The following is a 19,595-nucleotide window of genomic DNA, read 5'->3' as shown; positions in this document are numbered from 1 at the left end:
TGACACACAGAGAGGTGGACTGTATTTCACATTCCAAATGCCCTGCTGAAGAATTACCATGATCTGAATTAATAACTTGTTTTACTGTAGTTTTTCCTTAAAGCAGTGAAGTTATCTACTTCTCATTTTCCAGTCTGCCTTCCTTCAAAGGACTGGATCATTTATCACTTTTGTACTCTTTGGAAAATGCCTTGCAACCATTTTTTAAGTGGTTACAGTGAGTGTGCTTTCTAGCAAGGAAACCAGAAGCTATTTGTTACTCTCATTTTGATGGAACCGAGTATGTGGGAGTGATTAGCTGAAGCCATGTTCTTTGTTAATAAGTATGTGATAGTACCGATTTCTTGTGTGGAGTTAATTATCTGCAGCATTTTTCTGAAAGCTTGACTTGGTGCCTGACAGCTGTGTAATACCAAAGCAAAAAGGAAATATTTTGGAGCTGATGCTAACGAGCCTGTAGTGTAAATTCCCAGCAGTAAGTGGAGCATGTGGGAGTAAAACGTGGATGTTGGAGCTAGGGAAGGACCCCCACAGAAAAGCTGCTATTCTAAAGACACTTTCTAATTTGGTAGGCCTGTTGTATTCCTAAATGAATTACAGATTTCTTAGTATTGTGATTTAATCAATGTAGGATTTTTTTACTTAACACTTTCTAGAATTCTGGTGCAAAGATTTTCTTGCTACAAGAAAGTTCACATCTAGATATTTTCTAATGCTGTCAGACATCACAGTTTTGATTTTCAGCTGAGCTCAGAAATCTATTTCTGACTGTCAATTACTGCAGTTACTTTAGAAATATTGTTGCACTGGCAGTTACCAAGAACGGAGGTTTGTCTTCCTTTCCACTTGCTTTATACACTTCCCCCAAAAAGTTTGTTGTTGACTGGGGGGAAATGAATTAACATGAACAGTCTTTCATGTGACACTTTAAAGTCTTTCCACCTCATGAACTGAGTGGCCTTTTATTGGCTTCATTAAACATCGTAAGAAGAGCATTAATACGTTTTTCCTTTCAGGGTGAACCCTGCGAAGCCATAATTTGTTATCCTGAATTTTCCTAACTGTTAAAATTTCCCTTGCAGGTTTCTCCCAGTCAGGGACACGTGCAGTCAGTACCAACTGTGCTGGGTGAAGCACTGCTGGGATGTACTCCTGCAAATAAAGACCAAAGGCACCCAGGCCTGCCCCTGCCAGCCAACTCACCACCCAACCTTGGTGCAGAAACTCCTCAGGGGTAAGGAATTTTATGCTTATGCATAATGCAGACATTTTTACCTCCAGAAATAATTGATTCTTAGCAGAACAAACTCTGAAGTAATTTTAAAGAGCTGTGGTAACTGCTTTTCTGTAATACCAGCATAGAAAAGCGTTATCCTTGCTTCCCACCTTCCCATATGTAATTTACTGCCTAATGCCATGTTTTTATTTATCTTTAAGGAAGTGGCCCTTCAGTGTCCCAGGCTAGTGTCACTGCTTCATTGTACCCATCTGTAAATGGATACATGGGTGTGGTGCCTGCTTTGTCAAATTCAAATGCATTCCTTCCCTGCCCCCAGGAAAACCAGAACATGGTTAAGCAGGTGCTTGCTTTCTTGCAGACCAACTACAGATCCTCAGTTTTAATTCTGTTGAGCACCGGTGCCTTTGAACTTTTGATAACCCCAGTTCTGTCACAAAATGCATGTAATGGTAGAAATAGTGTGACAAGAAAACACAAATTTGAAGTGCTAAGAGGGGCTTTTCTACTAGTTTTGTCTCTCTCACATGCTGAATGTAGAAAATACAACTTTTTTTAAAAGGTTTTTTGTGAGAGAGGTTTTACAGTCTCTGGCATACTGACTTGTGCTGCCAATCAGAAGTTCCTTGAGAATCTTGCCACAGACATGCAAGTGAAATGCATTTGGTTATTCAGCAGTAGCATGGAGAACATGAGAAAGCAACTATTTAATTGTGAAAGAGGATAGTGTGTGCCTACACGGGTGTAGAGCTTTATTGTTTTCTAACTCTTAAAAATATCAAACCTAGATAGAAGACCTGAAAAACACAAACCTGTTCAGCCTCACTCAAAATTTAAGAGACTCATACATTGAACTCAAGGCACATAATTAAATAACTGAATTTCTTGTTTCAAGCTTTAAATGTGGCTAGATTGAGCAGCTGATGCTCTGATTTGTTTGACGTGTTTGTGGGTTTTTTCCTAATTATTGCATGTTGTGTTTCAGCACGTGTAGACGAAGCTTACCGGAAACTCATCCTTCCTGTCTTAATACTGGAGTTAAACCATTGACAGAAGATCTGACAGCCTTTCCTAAAGTGGGGTTTGTGTCTAAAGAACAAACACAAAATCCTAGTGATCAAAATGGTAAATACACCTCTTTGAAAACCTCAAGATCTTCATCTTTGACTGATTCAGCTAATGAAAAGGGAACCAACCTGAAGAATACTAATGACCCTTTTGTGAAGGCCACAACAAACTTTCCCAAGGAATGCATTTCCATGAAACAGCTGCAGCATCCCAACCCTTCCATAGCAATACCCAGAGGCAGTGGCACTGTTGAACTGCAACGAACTTTAGATTGCAGACCCTCAACCTCAGATGCTCATCTTCTGTCCTTCAGTGAATGTGGGGTTAAATCACAGAGCAGCTGCAACAGCCACAAAGGAAACAAGATTGATGAACTCGCAGACATGGAGTTTTTTATTAGAAGAAATTCAAATGAGATTCTTTGTGACAAAAGTGAAAGTGAAAGCTTCTGGACTGGAAGTGCCAAGGTCCAGGATAATAGTAAGTGTTTTGAAAATGTCCTGTCGTTTGAAAGTCCTTGTAATTTCTGTCTGATTACTTAGAAGTAGGTAACTTGTTACATATGCAAAATTAATAATTTAAATTTTGTGAGCAAGTTGGGATTTTGAGTTGTTTGCATGTTCTTTTATGATGGGAGTACAATAAACTGGAGAAACACCCTTTCCTGATAAAGGGGAAGGACTAATCATGAAATTTTAGAAGTAAGTTGTTACAAAATATATGCGAGAACAGAATTGCAGAAGAAGTTACAAAAACAAGGTTCTGTTTGGAATACAGATGCTGATGGCATAATGAGACTACCTTTTAGAAATGGTCCTAGATTTTACAAACATGGTGAGGGATGGAAGTTTTCCTCAACAAAGCACTCTTCAAGAGGGGCTTTTATTTAAGAACCGTCATGAGAGCAAAACAAACAAAAACCCACCCACCACCACCAAAAGTTAAAACCCACTCAGCCTCAAAATCACCCACCTTGTTCCTCTTTTCCATTTGGTGAGCTCTTCAGGTTCTCACATGGGACAGGAGGGGAAAGGCTGTGGTTGTTTAAGGAGCTGGACTCCCGGTGTCATGTGTCCTGCTGTGCATCAGGTGGTGTTGCTGATTGTTCAGGATTCTGGGAATCCCCTTACATACCCACCTCGTTTTTCGTGTTTCTGTCTCCTGTTGCTTGGTCTTGGATTACCATGTGCTGTTCCATAATTAGCATGGATACAAGCAGTCACTGTTGCATCCCCTGCAAGGCCTCACTGGCAGTGTAGGAGGAAGTGAAATGTTTGGCATCTGTTACAGTAAGATGCTGAAAGCTATTGCATCATGAAGGGGGAAAACAGGACTGAGAAACTGCCAGGTTGTACTCTGTCCCTGTTGCTTGTGAAATATGGTTGCTGCATGCCCTAATCTGCTCAGGTCTCCAACTCTGGCTGAAGAGCTTCTTTAAAAGCAGATGCTCTTTCAAAATGCTTCTCTGTGAAAAAGTGAAAAGTGCTCTTAAACTCTGGTCCACAGACTGTGTGACTCCACTGGAACTGCAGCTTGAGACACTTCCTGCTGACCGGAGAAGAGTTTTCTGCCAACTGCAAATATTTTTAGCATAACTTTGTTTCAATGTAACGCGAAACTTACAGGGAAAGTTGACGCGGATCTTTCACTAAAATACATTTTATGGTACTTCCGTGTGAAAAACCGAGGCTTTTCTAATCCTGGCTGCTCTTCTTGCAGTAATTGTCCGCAAATCCATTTTATCTGACGCTGCTAAAGTGAAGAAGCTGCAACAGAGTGGAGAGGCCTTTGTGCAGGATGGCTCCTGCAATAACATCGCCCCTCACCTGCACAAGTGCAGGGAATGCCGCTTGGACAGCTACCGCAAGAACAAGGAGCAGAGAGACTCCACCGTCTTCTGCCGCTTCTTTCACTTCAGAAGGTGAGGACAATTTAGATAAACACCTTGCAAAAATCCCCAGAATTACTGGGCAATTATTTGGCCAGAATGATCTCCTGTAGGTCTCTGTTTCAAAGCTGTTTAATGCTGGTGTTTAGCTGTAAGACCAATATACCCAACTAATGAGTGGCTGCCTATGGTTTTTTAGCCCTTAGAAATGATACAACTGCTTCATTTGAGCAGAAAATATTTTGGCAGGACTCAGAGCTCTTTATTTTGCTGTTCTGGGCTGAGTGCCAGTAGGATAACATGAGTTTAGTTTGAGTGCTACAGCTCAGTAGAATTGGAGATACTAATGAGGCTTCCCAAAGTTTAGTGGTTGGATGCCTGAAATGTTAACCATGAAGCCACAGCTGTGGAAGAGTTGCAGTAAGTGGCTATGGGCTTTCAGCTGGACACGTTTAAGCTTGCCATGGAAACATTTAATCTGTGCACCCACGAGAATTCAGTTTTGTTGCTAAACATTTAAATAAATACAGATGTGCTACTAGTAGTCTGTTGCTTATCCTCAGATTAGCGATTTTACTGTAGTAAATCTTTGTATAATCTGATGTGTGAGACCAAAGTAACAACAGACTCTGCTAATTCATCCTCTCAGGGTAACAATCCAGACTGGCAGTGCAGTTTGAATCAGATGAATCCTTTGGTTTAGAACTTGAAACTGATGGAACTATCCCTTTTTATTGACTATGAAGTCTGCCAGATCTGGAGATGGGGTTTGTCTGATGAGAGCAGCTGCCAGCACGTGTTCTCATGGCACACTTAAAATTGTCACCTTTCCTCTACAGCATTTAGTGAAAAGATTCCTGAGCAGAACTCTTCATGTTTCCATTTAAGACACTACTAATATAGATCTCATTCTTTCCCCCTACTCAGAATCACTCAAGAATATCTCTTACTCAAATTTTGCTTGATGCTTTTTGACAGCTGCTTCCAAATGAATTGTTACTGGAACATATTCTATATTTAAGGCATTCTAACTTCTCTTGAGAGTTGTATGTAGTCCTAGATAAAATTATTGCTGTTGCTATCTCTAGATGTGGCCTTAATGCCCGTACATTTTAAAAATTTTAAACCTGATTTGGTTTTGTGTGAATAAAGAACCACTTCTTGTAAGGTAGGTTTCCTAACTAAAAACGTGGATATTTTTAGTCTTTTTTTTCTTTAAAACAAGCAGTGCATTGAACATACTTAGTGCTAGTGACCAGTATGTTTACCTGTGTCTGTTGTAACCTTTGAGTAAATTCATTGGCATACAGTACACACATTTGCAACTCAAGCATAGACTGATTGGAATGAATTTAAACCAGTACAGCATTGGAGGTGATGAGGGTTTTTTTCTCTTTTTCCCCTTTTTTCATCAGGCTGCAGTTTAATAAGCATGGAATACTGCGTGAGGAAGGTTTCTTAACTCCAAATAAGTATGACCCTGAGGCTATTAGTCTGTGGCTACCTTTATCCAAAAACGTTGTGGGTCTGGATCTGGACACAGCAAAGTACATCCTCGCCAACATTGGAGACCACTTCTGCCAGCTGGTGATATCTGAAAAGGAAGTCATGTCAACGATTGAACCACACAGTAAGATCAACTAGTATTGAAATCATCTGTGTTTTTACAGCTTTACGTGAAGCTTTAAGCTTCTGTTTGAAAGTTAATTGCATATATTTGGAAATACATATGACTTGAGTGTTTCTCTTCTCAGAGAGGGAATGGTTAAGAGCCACTGTGAACTAGTGTCAGCAACTCTGTTCCTCACAGGGAGGCGGGGGGAAAGGGAAGGGTAATTCCACCCTTCCTCGTCAGAAGTTGTTTCTCAATTTATCAAGTTACTTTTCCGGTTACAAAGTGTAAAAAAAAAAAAAAAATTAGGTAAACTACCAGGTAGCTGACAACAAAATCTATTCTTGGCATGAAAATGAAATATTTTATTTGCACAGGTTGTGTTAGATTGCTTTGGTTCTATTTTATTGTAACTGCATCATGGACCTAATGCTGTCTGTCAGTAAGAGATTTCCTTCCACCTGCAAGTTTCCGGTAGCACTTTTAGAAGTGATTGTGTGCAGCCTTACTGGGCATAGAGCAGAGAGGTGCTGGGGTAACTGATTGGAGAGGTTAATTAGTGAAGAGAGGGCAAACTTAGCACCCCCAAACACAGGGGCTTGGCTACATCAAAATATTTCTGTAGCAAATGTGAGCAGACAAATGGGGAAGTCTGCGACCTTGCGTAATCACTTCTCGGAGTAGAATGACTCCTAAACTGTATTTGTTTCCTGGATTTGTAAGTGCATGACCAGGGTACAGCACAGTTTAGGAGATTGCCACTGTCTGGTGTGTTTGGGGAGTGTTGACATTAGATAAAGATCCCCTCAGTTTGGCAGTCACTCCACTGTTCTGAAAGAAGAAAAAAAGCTAAACGAGCTTGAATGCCCTTTGAAAGCAAGATAGTCCAGAAATGCTTGCTGTGGGGTGAAGCTTTGGGTGAATGCCTGAAACAAAGGGGAGGTGTGGTGTTTCTTAATAGCAGAGGATGCATCTGTTGGCACAGCTACCAGAAACATCCTCTGCTTAAAAAACACAGACGTGTGAGTTCTGGAATTGGCTTAAAAGGAGAAAAATCTCATTAATTCATCTTTGATTTTATTGTCCTGACTGGTGAGAGTAAGGGAACTCACTTTCATTAATATGGAGGTTATTTTGAATGCCCTAGGCAGGAAAGAAGTAATTTACAGTCTGGATATGTGGTGTTCTTTGAACAGTTCAGTGGGAGAGTGCTCACTGTGTTGCCTTGTCAGCACAGGAAAAAGGGAGATTCTTCTGCCAGCATGACTTGAAGTTATGGTAAATTTAAGTGTATTATCCCTGTGAAGTAAAAGATTGACCACTGTAGAAAGAACAGCTTGTTAGGTCACGTTGTTCCTTGGCCACCATATGCCAAAAGGAAACAGGATCAAATTACAGAGAGGAACCAAAAAAATAGGAGAAGAAAGGGAGAAGATTCAGTAAAATAGGAAATGGCATTCAAAAGATAAGAAAAAACCTTCATCCTGTTTGGGGGAAATTGGAGAGTTGACCTAGAAAATGATAAATATAGTTCATGTTTTTAAAAGGCAGAGAAGAATGGTGATATTTAGCCCTGTGTCTCTTGGAAGAATTCTGAAGCAAGTAGTCAAACAATTTTTATCTCCTACTTAAGAGCAAATTGTGCTAAGCTATTCCAGTGTTGCTCCATACATAGTCAATGGGCATTATTCAGAAGAGCAACAGATGTCTTGGATCCTGGTATGTTTTTTTAGCATGCATTAGGACATGGTCTCTCATAACTTGCTTTTAAAATTAAGAAATATTGTGGGCAGGAAAGTTGCAGAGAAGTTACAAGTGTGGAAGGTGGTAGGAGGAGGCAGGTGTGTGCTTTTTGTCTAGTCCAGTTCTCTGGCTGGCAACATAAGGAGATGGAGATCAGGCTAAAATAATTCTTGCATAATCACAGATTCACAGAAAAATAATACAGCCCTAGAAGGGCTGGTAGTTTTTTTTGCAAGATAATATTTGGGATGTTTAGAGTGAACTGAAGTGACTTGGGATGAGGAAAAAGGAAGGTAGTGGGTACATAGGAAACCTGAACAGCATCAGTCAGTGCTTCAGAGAAGAAAATACACCATTCTAAGAAAGTCAGATAAACAAAACCACATAAAACCTCCCAAAAGAAGGACAGCTACTTGCCCACCTTGCTGCTGGATAGAAAGCAAGGACAAGGTAGTTGTGGCAAGCTACACATTAAGCTTAGCTTGCCAGCAGTACCTGAATTTATTTCCTGGAGTAGCTGTGGTATTTCCACTTAGGAAAATGTCAGGAATGTCTTGTTAACTTGGGCAAACACATGTCAGGAATAAGAGCTGTGGTTGGTGCTGCACAGGAGGAAGCAAACTGCTCTCAATTGCTTGGAGTGTTGTGTAACAGCTAAAGCATTTTTTGAAGCTCCATTATAAAACCAAGTCTGAGTCATATCTCTGTAGTCTCAAAGTGAGTGTCGTTAACCTGCAAATTCTGAATTTGTTTGCGCCAACACTTGGGCTGTCCCGTTGCTGCCCGCAGGACAGGTGGCCTGGAAGCGCGCGGTTCGTGGCGTTCGCGAGATGTGTGACGTCTGTGACACCACCATCTTCAACCTGCACTGGGTCTGCTCCAAGTGTGGCTTTGGGGTGTGCGTGGATTGCTACAGGATGAGGAAAAAAAGCTCCTGTGAAGGTGAGTGTGCTTCTTACTGCCTGAAACAACAAGGGAGGAGGGGAAATAAAATATCTGTATTCAACTTGGAAGCCAATGATAACCTTAAACGAGACAAAAAAACCCTTCCCAACCAAAAGACCTGTGCTTAGATATATCAATAATAGTAAAACATGTGGCTTTCCAGAGCAGTAACAAAATATGTAATGGTTTTGTTTTACAGATGATGACTCAGATACTTTCTCCTGGTTTAAATGTGTGAAGGGACAGGCACATGAACCAGAGAATCTAATGCCTACACAAATAATTCCTGGAAAAGGTATTGGAAATATTTGGTTAGCATAAAAACGTGCTGTAGGATTTTTCTGTCTCTTGTGTGTTGATATTGTACTGAGTGAGGTTTGATTTTTAGTAGTAAAGCTAGTAAAAGCTTAAAATTTATTTTCTAAAGACAGGAGTAGCATGTGTTTAATACTGTTTTATTATCCTTGACCTTTACAAAAAACTAGCAGAACCTCTTGTTTAATGATGAACGGCATTCACATATTATTGTTTATCTGCACAGCACACAGAATTTCTTAAAAAGTCTTAACTGTTGCAGTGACTGTTGGATGTTGTGATTACATGTGAGCTCACTGATGTTCTCTCCCTTCAGCCCTCTATGATGTTGGTGACATCGTTCACTCTGTAAGAACAAAATGGGGAATAAAGGCAAATTGTCCATGTGCAAATAAGCAGTTCAAAGCACTATCAAAGCCAGCTCTAAAGGAGGATTCAAAACAGGTATTGTTGCTGCCTCTGTGTCTGTGCAGTTAAGTTTGTGTCCCTCTGTTGCATGTTCATGAAGCCACTGCTAATTTGACTTTGTTGGTTGCCAGCCCTGACCTCTGTGATAATCCCACCACACAGGGACAATTTGTATCCACTGCTCATCTTTCTGCTTCAGCTCTTCTTTAAGTTTTGGGGAAAATCTCGTTGTGTGCCTTTGACACTGAGGCCTCAGTAGTTGACCTGTCCTTGAAAAAAGCTCAGCGAGGATTTTTAGAGTGAAAATGGAATTAGATTGAGAGATCCCTTAAGAGAAGAACATGAAGAACAGATGAGTGGCAATGGTTGTGAAGTCTAGGCTATTCCTTGGGTCCTGGAGATATAATACGTGCAGCATCTGAAAGGATAAGTAAGTTAGAAGAGCACTGGAATTCATAAAAGAGCTAAACATGTAAAAAATTGAGATTTAGAGGAGTGTGGAAAACCTGATTTCTCTGGCAGTCTGGTAGGTTTGCTTCTCTGTATTTAGAAAAACAAAACAAATCCTACAAGATATATATATGTTTATAAATGGATGTAGTGGGTTTTTTTGCTTTTGAAAACAGAGCACAAATTAATAGCTTAGTTTGGAGGTATCTCACAAGAAATAGTGTGAATTAAGTGATTTTAATTTTGTTAGATGCTTTATTCATAGCCTTACTTTGAAAACAAATCTTACCTTAAGTATAAGAAGCAGGTTAGACTTAATTTTGGTGTAAGTAATGAACAGAAGAAACAAAAATATTTCAGTTTTTAAGTGTGGAAGATAGTTATGTGAATCAAAAGTTATCGTCCAACTGACCTGGCTTCAGTCTTCTGAAACAAGATTTCCTGTGATTCTGGACAAAGCTGCATTAAATTTATCTGCACATCATTATAGAATTAGCTATTGCACTGGTTGTGTGAGGATAAGCTCGTTAAGGTTGAAGCATTTTGTATTGTCATGTTTAGAATCCTGGCCAAGCATCAGCAGTCAGTGAGAGGTGAAACAGAATGTAATGACAGGCAGACAGAAGAGCAGAATACTCTTAGCTGAAAATTGGTTGGGCAGAGAGAGGAAATATCACCAGTCATGCAGGAATCCCAGGGCAAAGCTGTTCTGGGATTAGTCTGGTTAGTCTGTTCCTAGAGCCTCCAAATGACCGGATAAATCAGCTGCAGAGGAGCTGGACAGTCCTGTGCTGGCCAGTCCAGTGCTGCACTCAGGCAGGTGTAGCTCAGACCTGGCAGGTGAGTGCACTTTTGCTGCCACCTTAAGAGAAACATTTAGGGATGCTTCTTACCTGTTTTAGTCCTCTGAACTGGATCTTCATCTTAGCCCTAGCCTGAGCATCAGCTATGAGTAGGAGTGTGAGAACTGGTTTTAAAACTGCTTGGCTCCCAAAGCAATCCCAGAAAATGCACCTGGGAAACTTGGCTCTCTGTTTTGTCTTGAGGGGTGATGGACTCTGGCTGCTCTAAAAGGCAGGAGATCCCAAATCCTGCTGAACTGTCCTCTGCTGATCCTGAGCTGCAATGCTGACCTCTTGTGGAGATCACATGTTTTGAAGGGCCAAACCATTTTACTTTTAAAAGGATGAGTTTGGACACGTTATTGCTTGTATTCCCTTTGCACAGAGTGTGTTTAGTGTCTAAACAAGTTACTGCTTTGCTTTTTCAGCACTTGGCATCTGGGGACAGGCCTGGCCTTCAACACAACAGTTTTGTCCTGAGCCCACAAGTCACTACACACGATCCTCCTCTAAAGTCAGCACTTGGAAGCAAACAAGCTGCTTCTGTAAATACTTCTCCTTCATTAAATTGGTTTTCAAACCTAACAAGTGGAAACGTGAATAAAGAAAACAAAGGTATGTGCAGAACCAGTGAAGAGTAAGCCCTTTGTGGCTGTTTGTCAGAGGAATATAGGTCAGACCCAGCAAAGTCTTGTGCTGAGTGATGTCATCTGCCTGCTGGGGTGGGTGTTCAGTGCTCGTGCTGCAGAACATGGCAATGGCTTGGAGTAAAGCCTGGCAGATTAGCAAATTCTGTTTCAAAAACTGGATTAAAATTCCATTGATGCAAGTATTTTTGAAAATCCAGTTTGAGAATACTTTTTGTTCTTGTTGTTTGGGGATTTTTTGGGTGTTTTGGCTTTTTAGAGTTTTAGAATGTGGGATTTTTGAAACTTTGGTTTATTGAAGAAAGCTAAGTGAAAGAAATGTTGTATCTGCGTGTATTGGGAGGAGGTTTATCTGTATGCATATACATGTACATACATGTATGCATGTAGGAAGACATTGTCTTGAAAAAAATAATTCCAAGTATTTTCACAGTTTCCAAGTATTCTCATGGTTTTCCTTTCTTCATTTCAGAAAAACTTCTCATACCAATTTCAAAGAATGAAAGTAAACCTCTCCAGACGCTGCCCAGCTTAGCCAAGCCAGCTGCAGCCCTGCAGACATTCAACAGTGCAATATTAACCCCTGTGAGCAACAACAACACGGGCTTCTTGCGGAACCTGTTGAATTCTTCTGCAGGAAAGGTACAGGAAAAATTCTGTCCTACAGGTTTGAGTTGTTCCCAGGCCTAGATTCTGTTCTAAATCTGTGAACAACTGCCACAGGCAGGTTACTTTCTTGTCACAGTAAGAGAAATTGTCTTCGTTTGAGTACAAGGACTAATTCAGTTACCATGTTTTGGTGCTCACTTAGCAGTAGCTTAGTGGTACTATTAGCAAGTCTTGGTGAGGAACTGGGAACTAAGGGATAAAGCAGATTAACTTCCTTAGGCTTCCTCTGGCAGCTACATTGATTGGGATGTCTTCTAGACTCCAAAAAGAAGCACCCTTGAACTTGCAGATGGAGGGAAGAACCTTCTGTTGTGTCTTCCCCATACCCCATTTGCAGACTGGTTCACTTCATATGTTTCTGGGCTTTGTCTGATGTTACAGATGTGACTTCAAAGTGGTGGGGAAAAATACTGGCCTTGAGAGTTCTTTGCTAAAAATGAATTTCTGCTCTTTGATATAAAGCAAGTCCTGTTCCCTGCTGCATATTCTGGGTTTCTGCAGCGCTGCTGAGATGCAGATCAGAGCAGAAATTGTTCTGCCAGAATTGTATAGACAAAGTGTAGGAAATGGCATTGGCATTTATTTAATGGTGCATTTCTAGACAGCAAAGTTCTGTAGTTTTTTGTTTCTCTGCGTGACTGGATCTCAAGTAAAAAAATCTTGGAAGTGGTGAATACTTCCTTTAAAGCCTGCAGGATAAGGTAAAAGAAAAGAGCACTAATTTGTTGTTGTTGTTTCATGTGTTTTATCAGACAGACAATGGACTGAAGAGTACACCCAAAATCCTTGATGACATTTTTGCTTCCCTGGTGCAAAACAGAGCCATTACAGACTTGCCTAAGAAGCCTCAAGGACTGACCATAAAGCCCACGATAATGGGCTTTGACACGCCCCACTACTGGTTATGTGATAACCGCCTGCTGTGTCTTCAGGATCCCAACAACGAGAGCAATTGGAATGTCTTCAGGGAGTGCTGGAAGCAGGGACAGGTATTTTCATTTGCCTGCTTTTTCCATTTGCAGTTTGTGTACTTTGTCCTTTAGTTGAAGCACAGCTACAACCACTCTAGTGATAATTAGCATTAGACCTTCATCGAATGTGTGACCTGAGCTCTGTTACACACCCTTATCTAAGGGTCTGGTTTACTCTTTAAATCTGTTTCTAAACACAGAGTTGAAATTATGGTTCTGCATAAAAAGCTGCCTCAGTTTGAAACAGAATGCTCAGATGCGTGGTAATGCAGAATTCTGATAGGGCATACTGAGCACTTAGTTTGCAAAATGCCTGCATTCAAATGCTCAGTGAATTTTATGTATTACCTTGTTGTAGTTAGGATTTTTGGTGTTTAATAATTCTTCAGAGCGTGTTCTTTTGCCTTCTAGCCTGTAATGGTTTCAGGAGTGCATCACAAGTTAAATGCAGACCTCTGGAAACCAGAGTCCTTCAGGAAGGAATTTGGGCAACAGGAAGTAGATCTGGTTAACTGCAGGACCAACGAAATCATCACTGGAGCTACTGTAGGAGATTTCTGGGATGGTTTTGAAGATATTTCAAGTAAGTGCTGTAAATCTTTGTTCCAGTAGGTAAAACACTCAGCAGCAATAATTCTTCCCTAGCACAGATTTGTGATCTATGATCAGTGTACAAGATGTTCAAGGATTTCTCTTCACCTTGGACAGTTTGGTGAGGCTGCATTGCAGATGTTTATGCTTTGTAGGATTGTGGACTAGATAAAAACTGTCATTCCCATGAGGTACTCCTTTAGGAGTATGTTGCTGCCTTTAGTCTTTTGGGGAAGCATTCTGAGGAGATTTAAGATCTTCCTAGCAAGTAGGTTCACCTGCCAGGTTGTTTTTTATTTCCAGTTGAGTGAAACAGAAGAGCACGTGTAGGGGTGGTGCTCACTGGTTAAATGGGTTTTGCTGTTTTAACTTGAAGATACTTCTTTATCCTGAGGAACTGAAGTTATTTTGTATAAAAACAGATTTAGAGGAGGTGAGCTTGAGGTTTTCCAGGAGAATTAATACTTGTCATTGCATCTGGAGTTCTACTTTGTTTTTTATCCTTATCTAAGGATCTGGTTTAATGTTTAAATCAGTTGTAAGCTTAGGGAATTTGGTATTTTGGGCAAGAAGAGTGGGAGGTGAAGACTCAGACATTTCTCTTCTGTTACTTCATCTTTGAAGAGGTTTGGCTTCATCAGCTACTTTTGGCCTCAAACAAACCGCTTTTTGATCTAAATTGTAGGAAGTGCTTGGGCAGGGAAGCAGTGAAGGCTGCTTGTCTGTCTGACATTTCCTGTTGTAACACATTTGTCATAAGTGATACCCTACTCTGGTGTCAGAGGAACTTGTATGTCTTTAGTTCTATGTGAAAAGTTGTGGATTGAACATGATTTTAATCTGAGATAAGGGTTTCTTTATCTTAATTCTTTGTATTCTGAGTTGTACAACTGGTAAAAACTAAGACTTGTTAATATTTCAAATTAGGTCGCCTGAGAACAGAGGAGGGAGAGCCAATGGTATTGAAGCTTAAGGACTGGCCTCCAGGAGAAGACTTCAGAGATATGATGCCCTCTCGGTATGAATTTCCGGAGGAGATGTTCCTTGTTTCTGTGGTGCACCCCAAAATAAGGGACTGGAGGAATAGCCTCATGTTTTGATACCTGCCTCAGCTTTGAGCAGCAGTTGGTGACATGTGAACAGTTCTGTTTCTCTGTTTCTCAGAGATGCCTGTCATAAATGGAAATCTTGCACAAGTTTCATGATAAATTTTCATGTAGTTCATTGTATTTGTTGCTAAGTAAAGTGAGCGCTTAACTGCTCCTAAAAGCCTGAATCACTTTGAAATCTGAAGTTCAGTTGAAGTTTACTTTCTGGCAAAACATTTTAAAGTATTTGGACTTAGGCTGTTAGATATTCCTTGAGATGATTACACAATGAAAGAGCATTACTCCAGAGCAGTTAAATTTATTTGCTGTATTTCTGTGCCTTGTTGTTTGGTTCCTTTTCATGGTGTCCAGCAAAACCCCCTGAGGGAATGAGTACACTTCCTTGACTGAAGAGAGCTTTTGTTGTGGTCTGTTTCAGTCTGTTTTTGGTTTTATCAGTGGCTAATGTGAAATCTTGCTGCTTTACCTTAGGTTTGATGATTTGATGAAAAACATCCCTTTGCCAGAATATACCAGGAGAGGTGGCAAGCTCAACCTCGCCTCTCGACTTCCCAACTATTTCGTGCGGCCGGATTTGGGCCCCAAGATGTACAATGCCTATGGTAAGGAATTTTTCACTCTAAAGGTCACTTTGACCATATGTTCATATTGAAATTTATTGTAGATTATGTGAATCCTTGCTGTTGTAGACAATTTGATTAATCCCATAGATCAGAAAACCTGAGTTTGGCTCACCTATAGGTATCAGTGATGTTCAGAGCATGTTATGATTTTATTAAACATCTTTTTGTCCAGGTGGTTTTAAGTCAATAGGAGTTAATCCCAGTCTTCCAATCAGCTTCCAATTCCACAGTCTCTTTCCTGTAGCTGGCAACATGTATTTGTTTCGCTGCTACTGGATGTATTGCTTTTGTTGTTCTCCTTTTTGGTCTGTATCATTTAGCTTTTAATCTCTCCTTGAGCAGTTTTTTCCATGTCCAGTTCATCTGCTGTCACTTAGAAGACATTTAAAATGTAGCAGCAGCATGGCCAGTAGCGAGACTGTGGATAGTAAATCCTGCATCAGCTGCTGTTTAGAATGAAAACAAGACTGTTTCTGAAAATGCTTTATCCTAAACTGTAGAAACCCCTTTTCTAACAGGACTTAAACATGACTTTTATATATCATACAGGCTAGATAGAGCTACATTGATCTGTATCAGCCTGTTAGCAGATCACTTGGGAAGCCACAAGATGGAGCAAGGTCCTGGGTAGAAAACATTGCTGTTCTGGAAGCATTTGTTGGTTGAAGTAAAAACACTCTAATCTTTTCAGAAAGTGCTTCTGACAGTGGTGTAACATTTCCTTGTCTTACTAATGGATCTGCTACTCCTTTTCCCCCCTTTGATTCTGCCCCCAGGCCTAATAACACCAGAGGACAGAAAATACGGCACAACAAACCTCCACTTGGATGTGTCTGACGCAGCCAATGTCATGGTTTACGTGGGGATTCCCAAAGGCCAAGCCGATCAGGAAGAAGGTGAAGTCTTAGTGGTGTCTGGGGGGATGTGCCTGTGGCTGGAGGGAAGATCCTTTAGTGTGTAACTGCTGGTGTTGACTCTCCACAGAAGTGCTTAAGACCATACAGGATGGTGACTCTGATGAACTGACAATTAAGCGTTTCACTGAAAGTCGAGAGAAGCCTGGAGCTCTGTGGCACATTTACGCTGCCAAAGATACAGAGAAAATCCGGGAGTTCCTTAAAAAGGTAAGATGTTAATCTTAAAAACTGGTCTTTTAGCTGGGTAGGCTTGCAAGTCTCTCTCCTTGGGCTTTTCTCCTCCTTCATATCGCAGTTACTGTGGCAACAAATAGCTTGAGTTGTATCCAAGACAAAACTTCTCCTGTGCCATGAGTCTTGTAGGACCTGAAAAGGGTGGAGAGTTGAAGTTTCAAGTTACCTTGTATGCAGATACTCCTTCTGCCCACATTTCTCTTAGATGAGTAATGTTACATAGTGAACAAGAAAATAGCTGGTTTAGATTTAAGGAAAAGCAGTTGAATTTGATAATTTTTAGAAACATCTGAGATGTTTTTGAGAAGTGTCAGAGCAATACATGGTACATAATGCTCTTACTTGTTCTCTTTCTTACTACTTTTTTTTTTCTTCCCCATGTCTTGATGAGATCTGAATTAAGGGAAAAGCATGAGGTATTTTGTCATGTCTTCATAGGGTTCAGTAGCGATGTGCTACCACATCCAAAAAGGCTTGTTTCAGTGTTCAAATTGACCTCAGATGGTCCAGAGGTCTTAATTGTGATACTTCTTTGGTGCTCTAAAAGTGGAAAGAGCCAATATGCTGGTATTTAAAAGGATAAGTGGGATGATCTGAACAACTGTTGGCCTGGTCTGGCTTTTGGCTTTTTTGGTGGAAGCCTGGAGAGGCTGCAACAGGCTTATTAAATATTAACAATGAACAAATCTTACAGCTGATAAAACATGATAGTGGGTTTGATAAGCATTAGCACTCGGAATCTTCATATCTGTGTCTCACACCTCAGTCCCTTGTATCACACTTGCTGGCAGGTGTGGAGCTTTCAGCAGCTTTTAGTGGAGTAGAACCAAGCTGTTTATTTCCTCCCAAATGAGTTTTTGGGCTACAGTCCTGGATGTAAATGGCTGCTGCAGCAATTTGGATTTATACAGCAACTTCTTGCAGAAATTCTTTCCCCACTGCCCTCAAATTTCTGTCCTGAAGTGCTTGTTGTGCCTCCCAGTCTTGTTTCTCCTGAAACTCTGGTTTGCATCCTCTAGGTCATTGAGCACACAGTGACTGATTGTGGCCTTAAGGCAGACACCTGCTGAATTCCACGCTTGATAATGTCTTCTAGTCACAGGCTATAGAGTCAGAGAATCTCAGAATGGTTGGGGTTGGAAGAGAGCTTCAAGACCATCTCATTCCAACCCCCTGTGATGGTCAGGGACACCTTCCCCTGGATGAGGTTGCTGAGAGTCCTGTCCAATCTGGCCTGGAACACTTCCAAGGATGGGGCAGCCACAGGTTCTCTGGGCAACCTGTGCCAGTGCCACACTGCCCTCACAGGAAAGAATGTCTTCCTAATTTCTTCTAATCTGAACCTACTCTCCTTCAGCTTAAAGCCATCACCTCACACCCTTCTCCATGGTCCCTCTCCAGCTTTAGTAGTGTCAGAACACTGGTTCCATGTAGGCAGTGGTTCCCAGTGTGAACATGAGTTGCTTCACTTGCCACTGTAGTTGGGATTACTTGCATTTTCCATATCCACATTTGCAGTGTGTCTGTGAAGCCAGTGGGACCTGAGAAATGCTGAAACCCTGACAAAGGTCTGAGTGAAGATCCAAACTTTCATTGTGTAACTCTCCTACCTGAACGTGTGGTACAAGTCCTGGCACACATTTGTATGGATTACCACAGATAGAACTTGACTGACCAGTCAGACTGGTATGTTAAAATGCCTGTTGTCTTGTGACTTTCCCAGGTTGCAGAAGAACAAGGCCAAGAAAACCCTGTAGATCACGATCCCATTCATGATCAGAGTTGGTACCTGGACCGATCGCTGAGGAAGCGCCTTCATCAGGAGTACGGAGTTCAAGGCTGGGCTATTGTACAGTTTCTAGGAGATGTAGTTTTCATCCCAGCAGGAGCTCCACACCAGGCAAGCACCAGGGACATGGGATGGCCTGACTGCTCAGGCAGCCCTTTGAGCACATGGCTAATGCTTGTTTGTTCTCTCTAGGTTCATAATTTGTACAGTTGTATTAAAGTTGCAGAAGACTTTGTATCCCCAGAGCATGTCAAACACTGCTTCTGGCTCACTCAGGAATTTAGATATCTGTCACATACGCATACGAACCATGAAGATAAATTGCAGGTAACTTCCCAATGCTCAGTGCTCTTAATCCTTTACAAAAAAACCCACTAAAACACAACAGATGTTTTCCCCAGTTTGTGATTTGCATGAAGGTCGGGCAGAGGAGTGTGTTTGAACTGACCTGCACAGGGTGAGGGGAAGTAAGTGGGAAAGCTGGAAAACCATCTGTGCTGTTAGCTTGTAAAACCAAGCCCCTTTTCCTTTGCTGTTGCAGGTGAAGAATGTCATATATCACGCTGTTAAAGATGCAGTTGGGATACTGAGAGCTAATGAATCCAGCCTTAGCAGACCGTGACGTAGAGCGCCTTAACCACACACTATGAAACAGAAGCGTTGGCAGCTGTTTTACCTACTCAGTCAGGACCTCTGTGGACTTTGAGATTATATGAATGTTACCTCATCTTCCTTTCAGCAGTACCAGAGGATTGTGGTACTATGTTCTGTGTATTCTTCCAATGTTTACAAACCTGATATGTATATGTAGTAATATGTATGGACTGTGGCATACTGTGAATGCTCAGTTGCAATAGAACTTTATACGGAGTTTCTCTCCAAACTGTACAAAATACCTCCTATAGAACTGTTGGGAACTATTCCAAATTATTCGTTTGAAAAATATTATTCAAGGCGTTGTAAAGCTTCAATTTTTAAGATTTATTTGGGGGGGGAGGAAGTATGGAATCGCTCAGTTTAATAACCTATTTACATAAAAAGTTAAGAATGCAGTTCTGGAATTTCACATTAACATAGAACTAGCATTTAAAAGTAGCTTTAAGCTATTGTATAGTAACATAGAGATGGGAGTTAACCATCTTTAGGTAAATGTATTTAAATTTCTAAATGTTAAAAGAAACTTTTAATCAAATGTCTTCTGTTCGAAACTGCTCTTTAATTTGAACTGATGTTTGATTCTCTTGTTTTTAACACTGAATGGTTACATAAAAAATCTTCTATTTCAGATACTGTTCCTTGCCTGTCTTCTTCAATTGACTGTTTAAAATGTAATTAGTTTGGTGCAGTACTTTGAAATGCAAAAGAAAACTGTGTATCATAAATGGTTCATACTGTTTTTTGAAGTATTTGAAGGGTATGGAATTTAGCAGCACACCTGTTTATAGTTATTTCTGTTTAACCCAAGCATGACTTAGCTGACAGCCTACTGCTGCTAGTGCTGTGGTCTCTGTCTGAAATGGTACAGACTGAACTCAGG

General features: G+C 40.8%; 1 protein-coding gene across 4 annotated transcripts in view; it reads left to right on the top strand.

Moving 5' to 3' along the window:
- Positions 1 to 19,343, top strand: part of KDM3A (lysine demethylase 3A) — a 29,486-nt gene extending 10,143 nt beyond the window's left edge. For all 4 annotated transcript variants that reach the window (XM_040064444.2, XM_040064443.1, XM_040064441.2 and 1 more), the window contains exons 9-26: positions 1,083 to 1,234; positions 2,223 to 2,785; positions 4,025 to 4,226; positions 5,609 to 5,823; positions 8,338 to 8,490; positions 8,693 to 8,788; positions 9,125 to 9,252; positions 10,937 to 11,123; positions 11,628 to 11,797; positions 12,577 to 12,813; positions 13,207 to 13,378; positions 14,314 to 14,404; positions 14,967 to 15,097; positions 15,895 to 16,014; positions 16,103 to 16,242; positions 17,993 to 18,169; positions 18,251 to 18,385; positions 18,600 to 19,343. In XM_040064444.2, coding sequence (XP_039920378.1) covers positions 1,083 to 1,234; positions 2,223 to 2,785; positions 4,025 to 4,226; positions 5,609 to 5,823; positions 8,338 to 8,490; positions 8,693 to 8,788; positions 9,125 to 9,252; positions 10,937 to 11,123; positions 11,628 to 11,797; positions 12,577 to 12,813; positions 13,207 to 13,378; positions 14,314 to 14,404; positions 14,967 to 15,097; positions 15,895 to 16,014; positions 16,103 to 16,242; positions 17,993 to 18,169; positions 18,251 to 18,385; positions 18,600 to 18,680 — 3,150 coding nt within the window. In that variant the 3' untranslated portion in view covers positions 18,681 to 19,343. The remainder of the gene's footprint in view (positions 1 to 1,082; positions 1,235 to 2,222; positions 2,786 to 4,024; positions 4,227 to 5,608; positions 5,824 to 8,337; positions 8,491 to 8,692; positions 8,789 to 9,124; positions 9,253 to 10,936; positions 11,124 to 11,627; positions 11,798 to 12,576; positions 12,814 to 13,206; positions 13,379 to 14,313; positions 14,405 to 14,966; positions 15,098 to 15,894; positions 16,015 to 16,102; positions 16,243 to 17,992; positions 18,170 to 18,250; positions 18,386 to 18,599) is intronic.
- Positions 19,344 to 19,595: the final 252 nt, after the last annotated feature.

This window comes from Hirundo rustica, chromosome 5 (assembly GCF_015227805.2).
Source record: "Hirundo rustica isolate bHirRus1 chromosome 5, bHirRus1.pri.v3, whole genome shotgun sequence".
NCBI classification, from domain to species: domain Eukaryota; kingdom Metazoa; phylum Chordata; class Aves; order Passeriformes; family Hirundinidae; genus Hirundo; species Hirundo rustica.
Note: the sequence above shows the minus strand (reverse complement) of the source record. Positions and strands in the feature narration are given on the sequence as shown.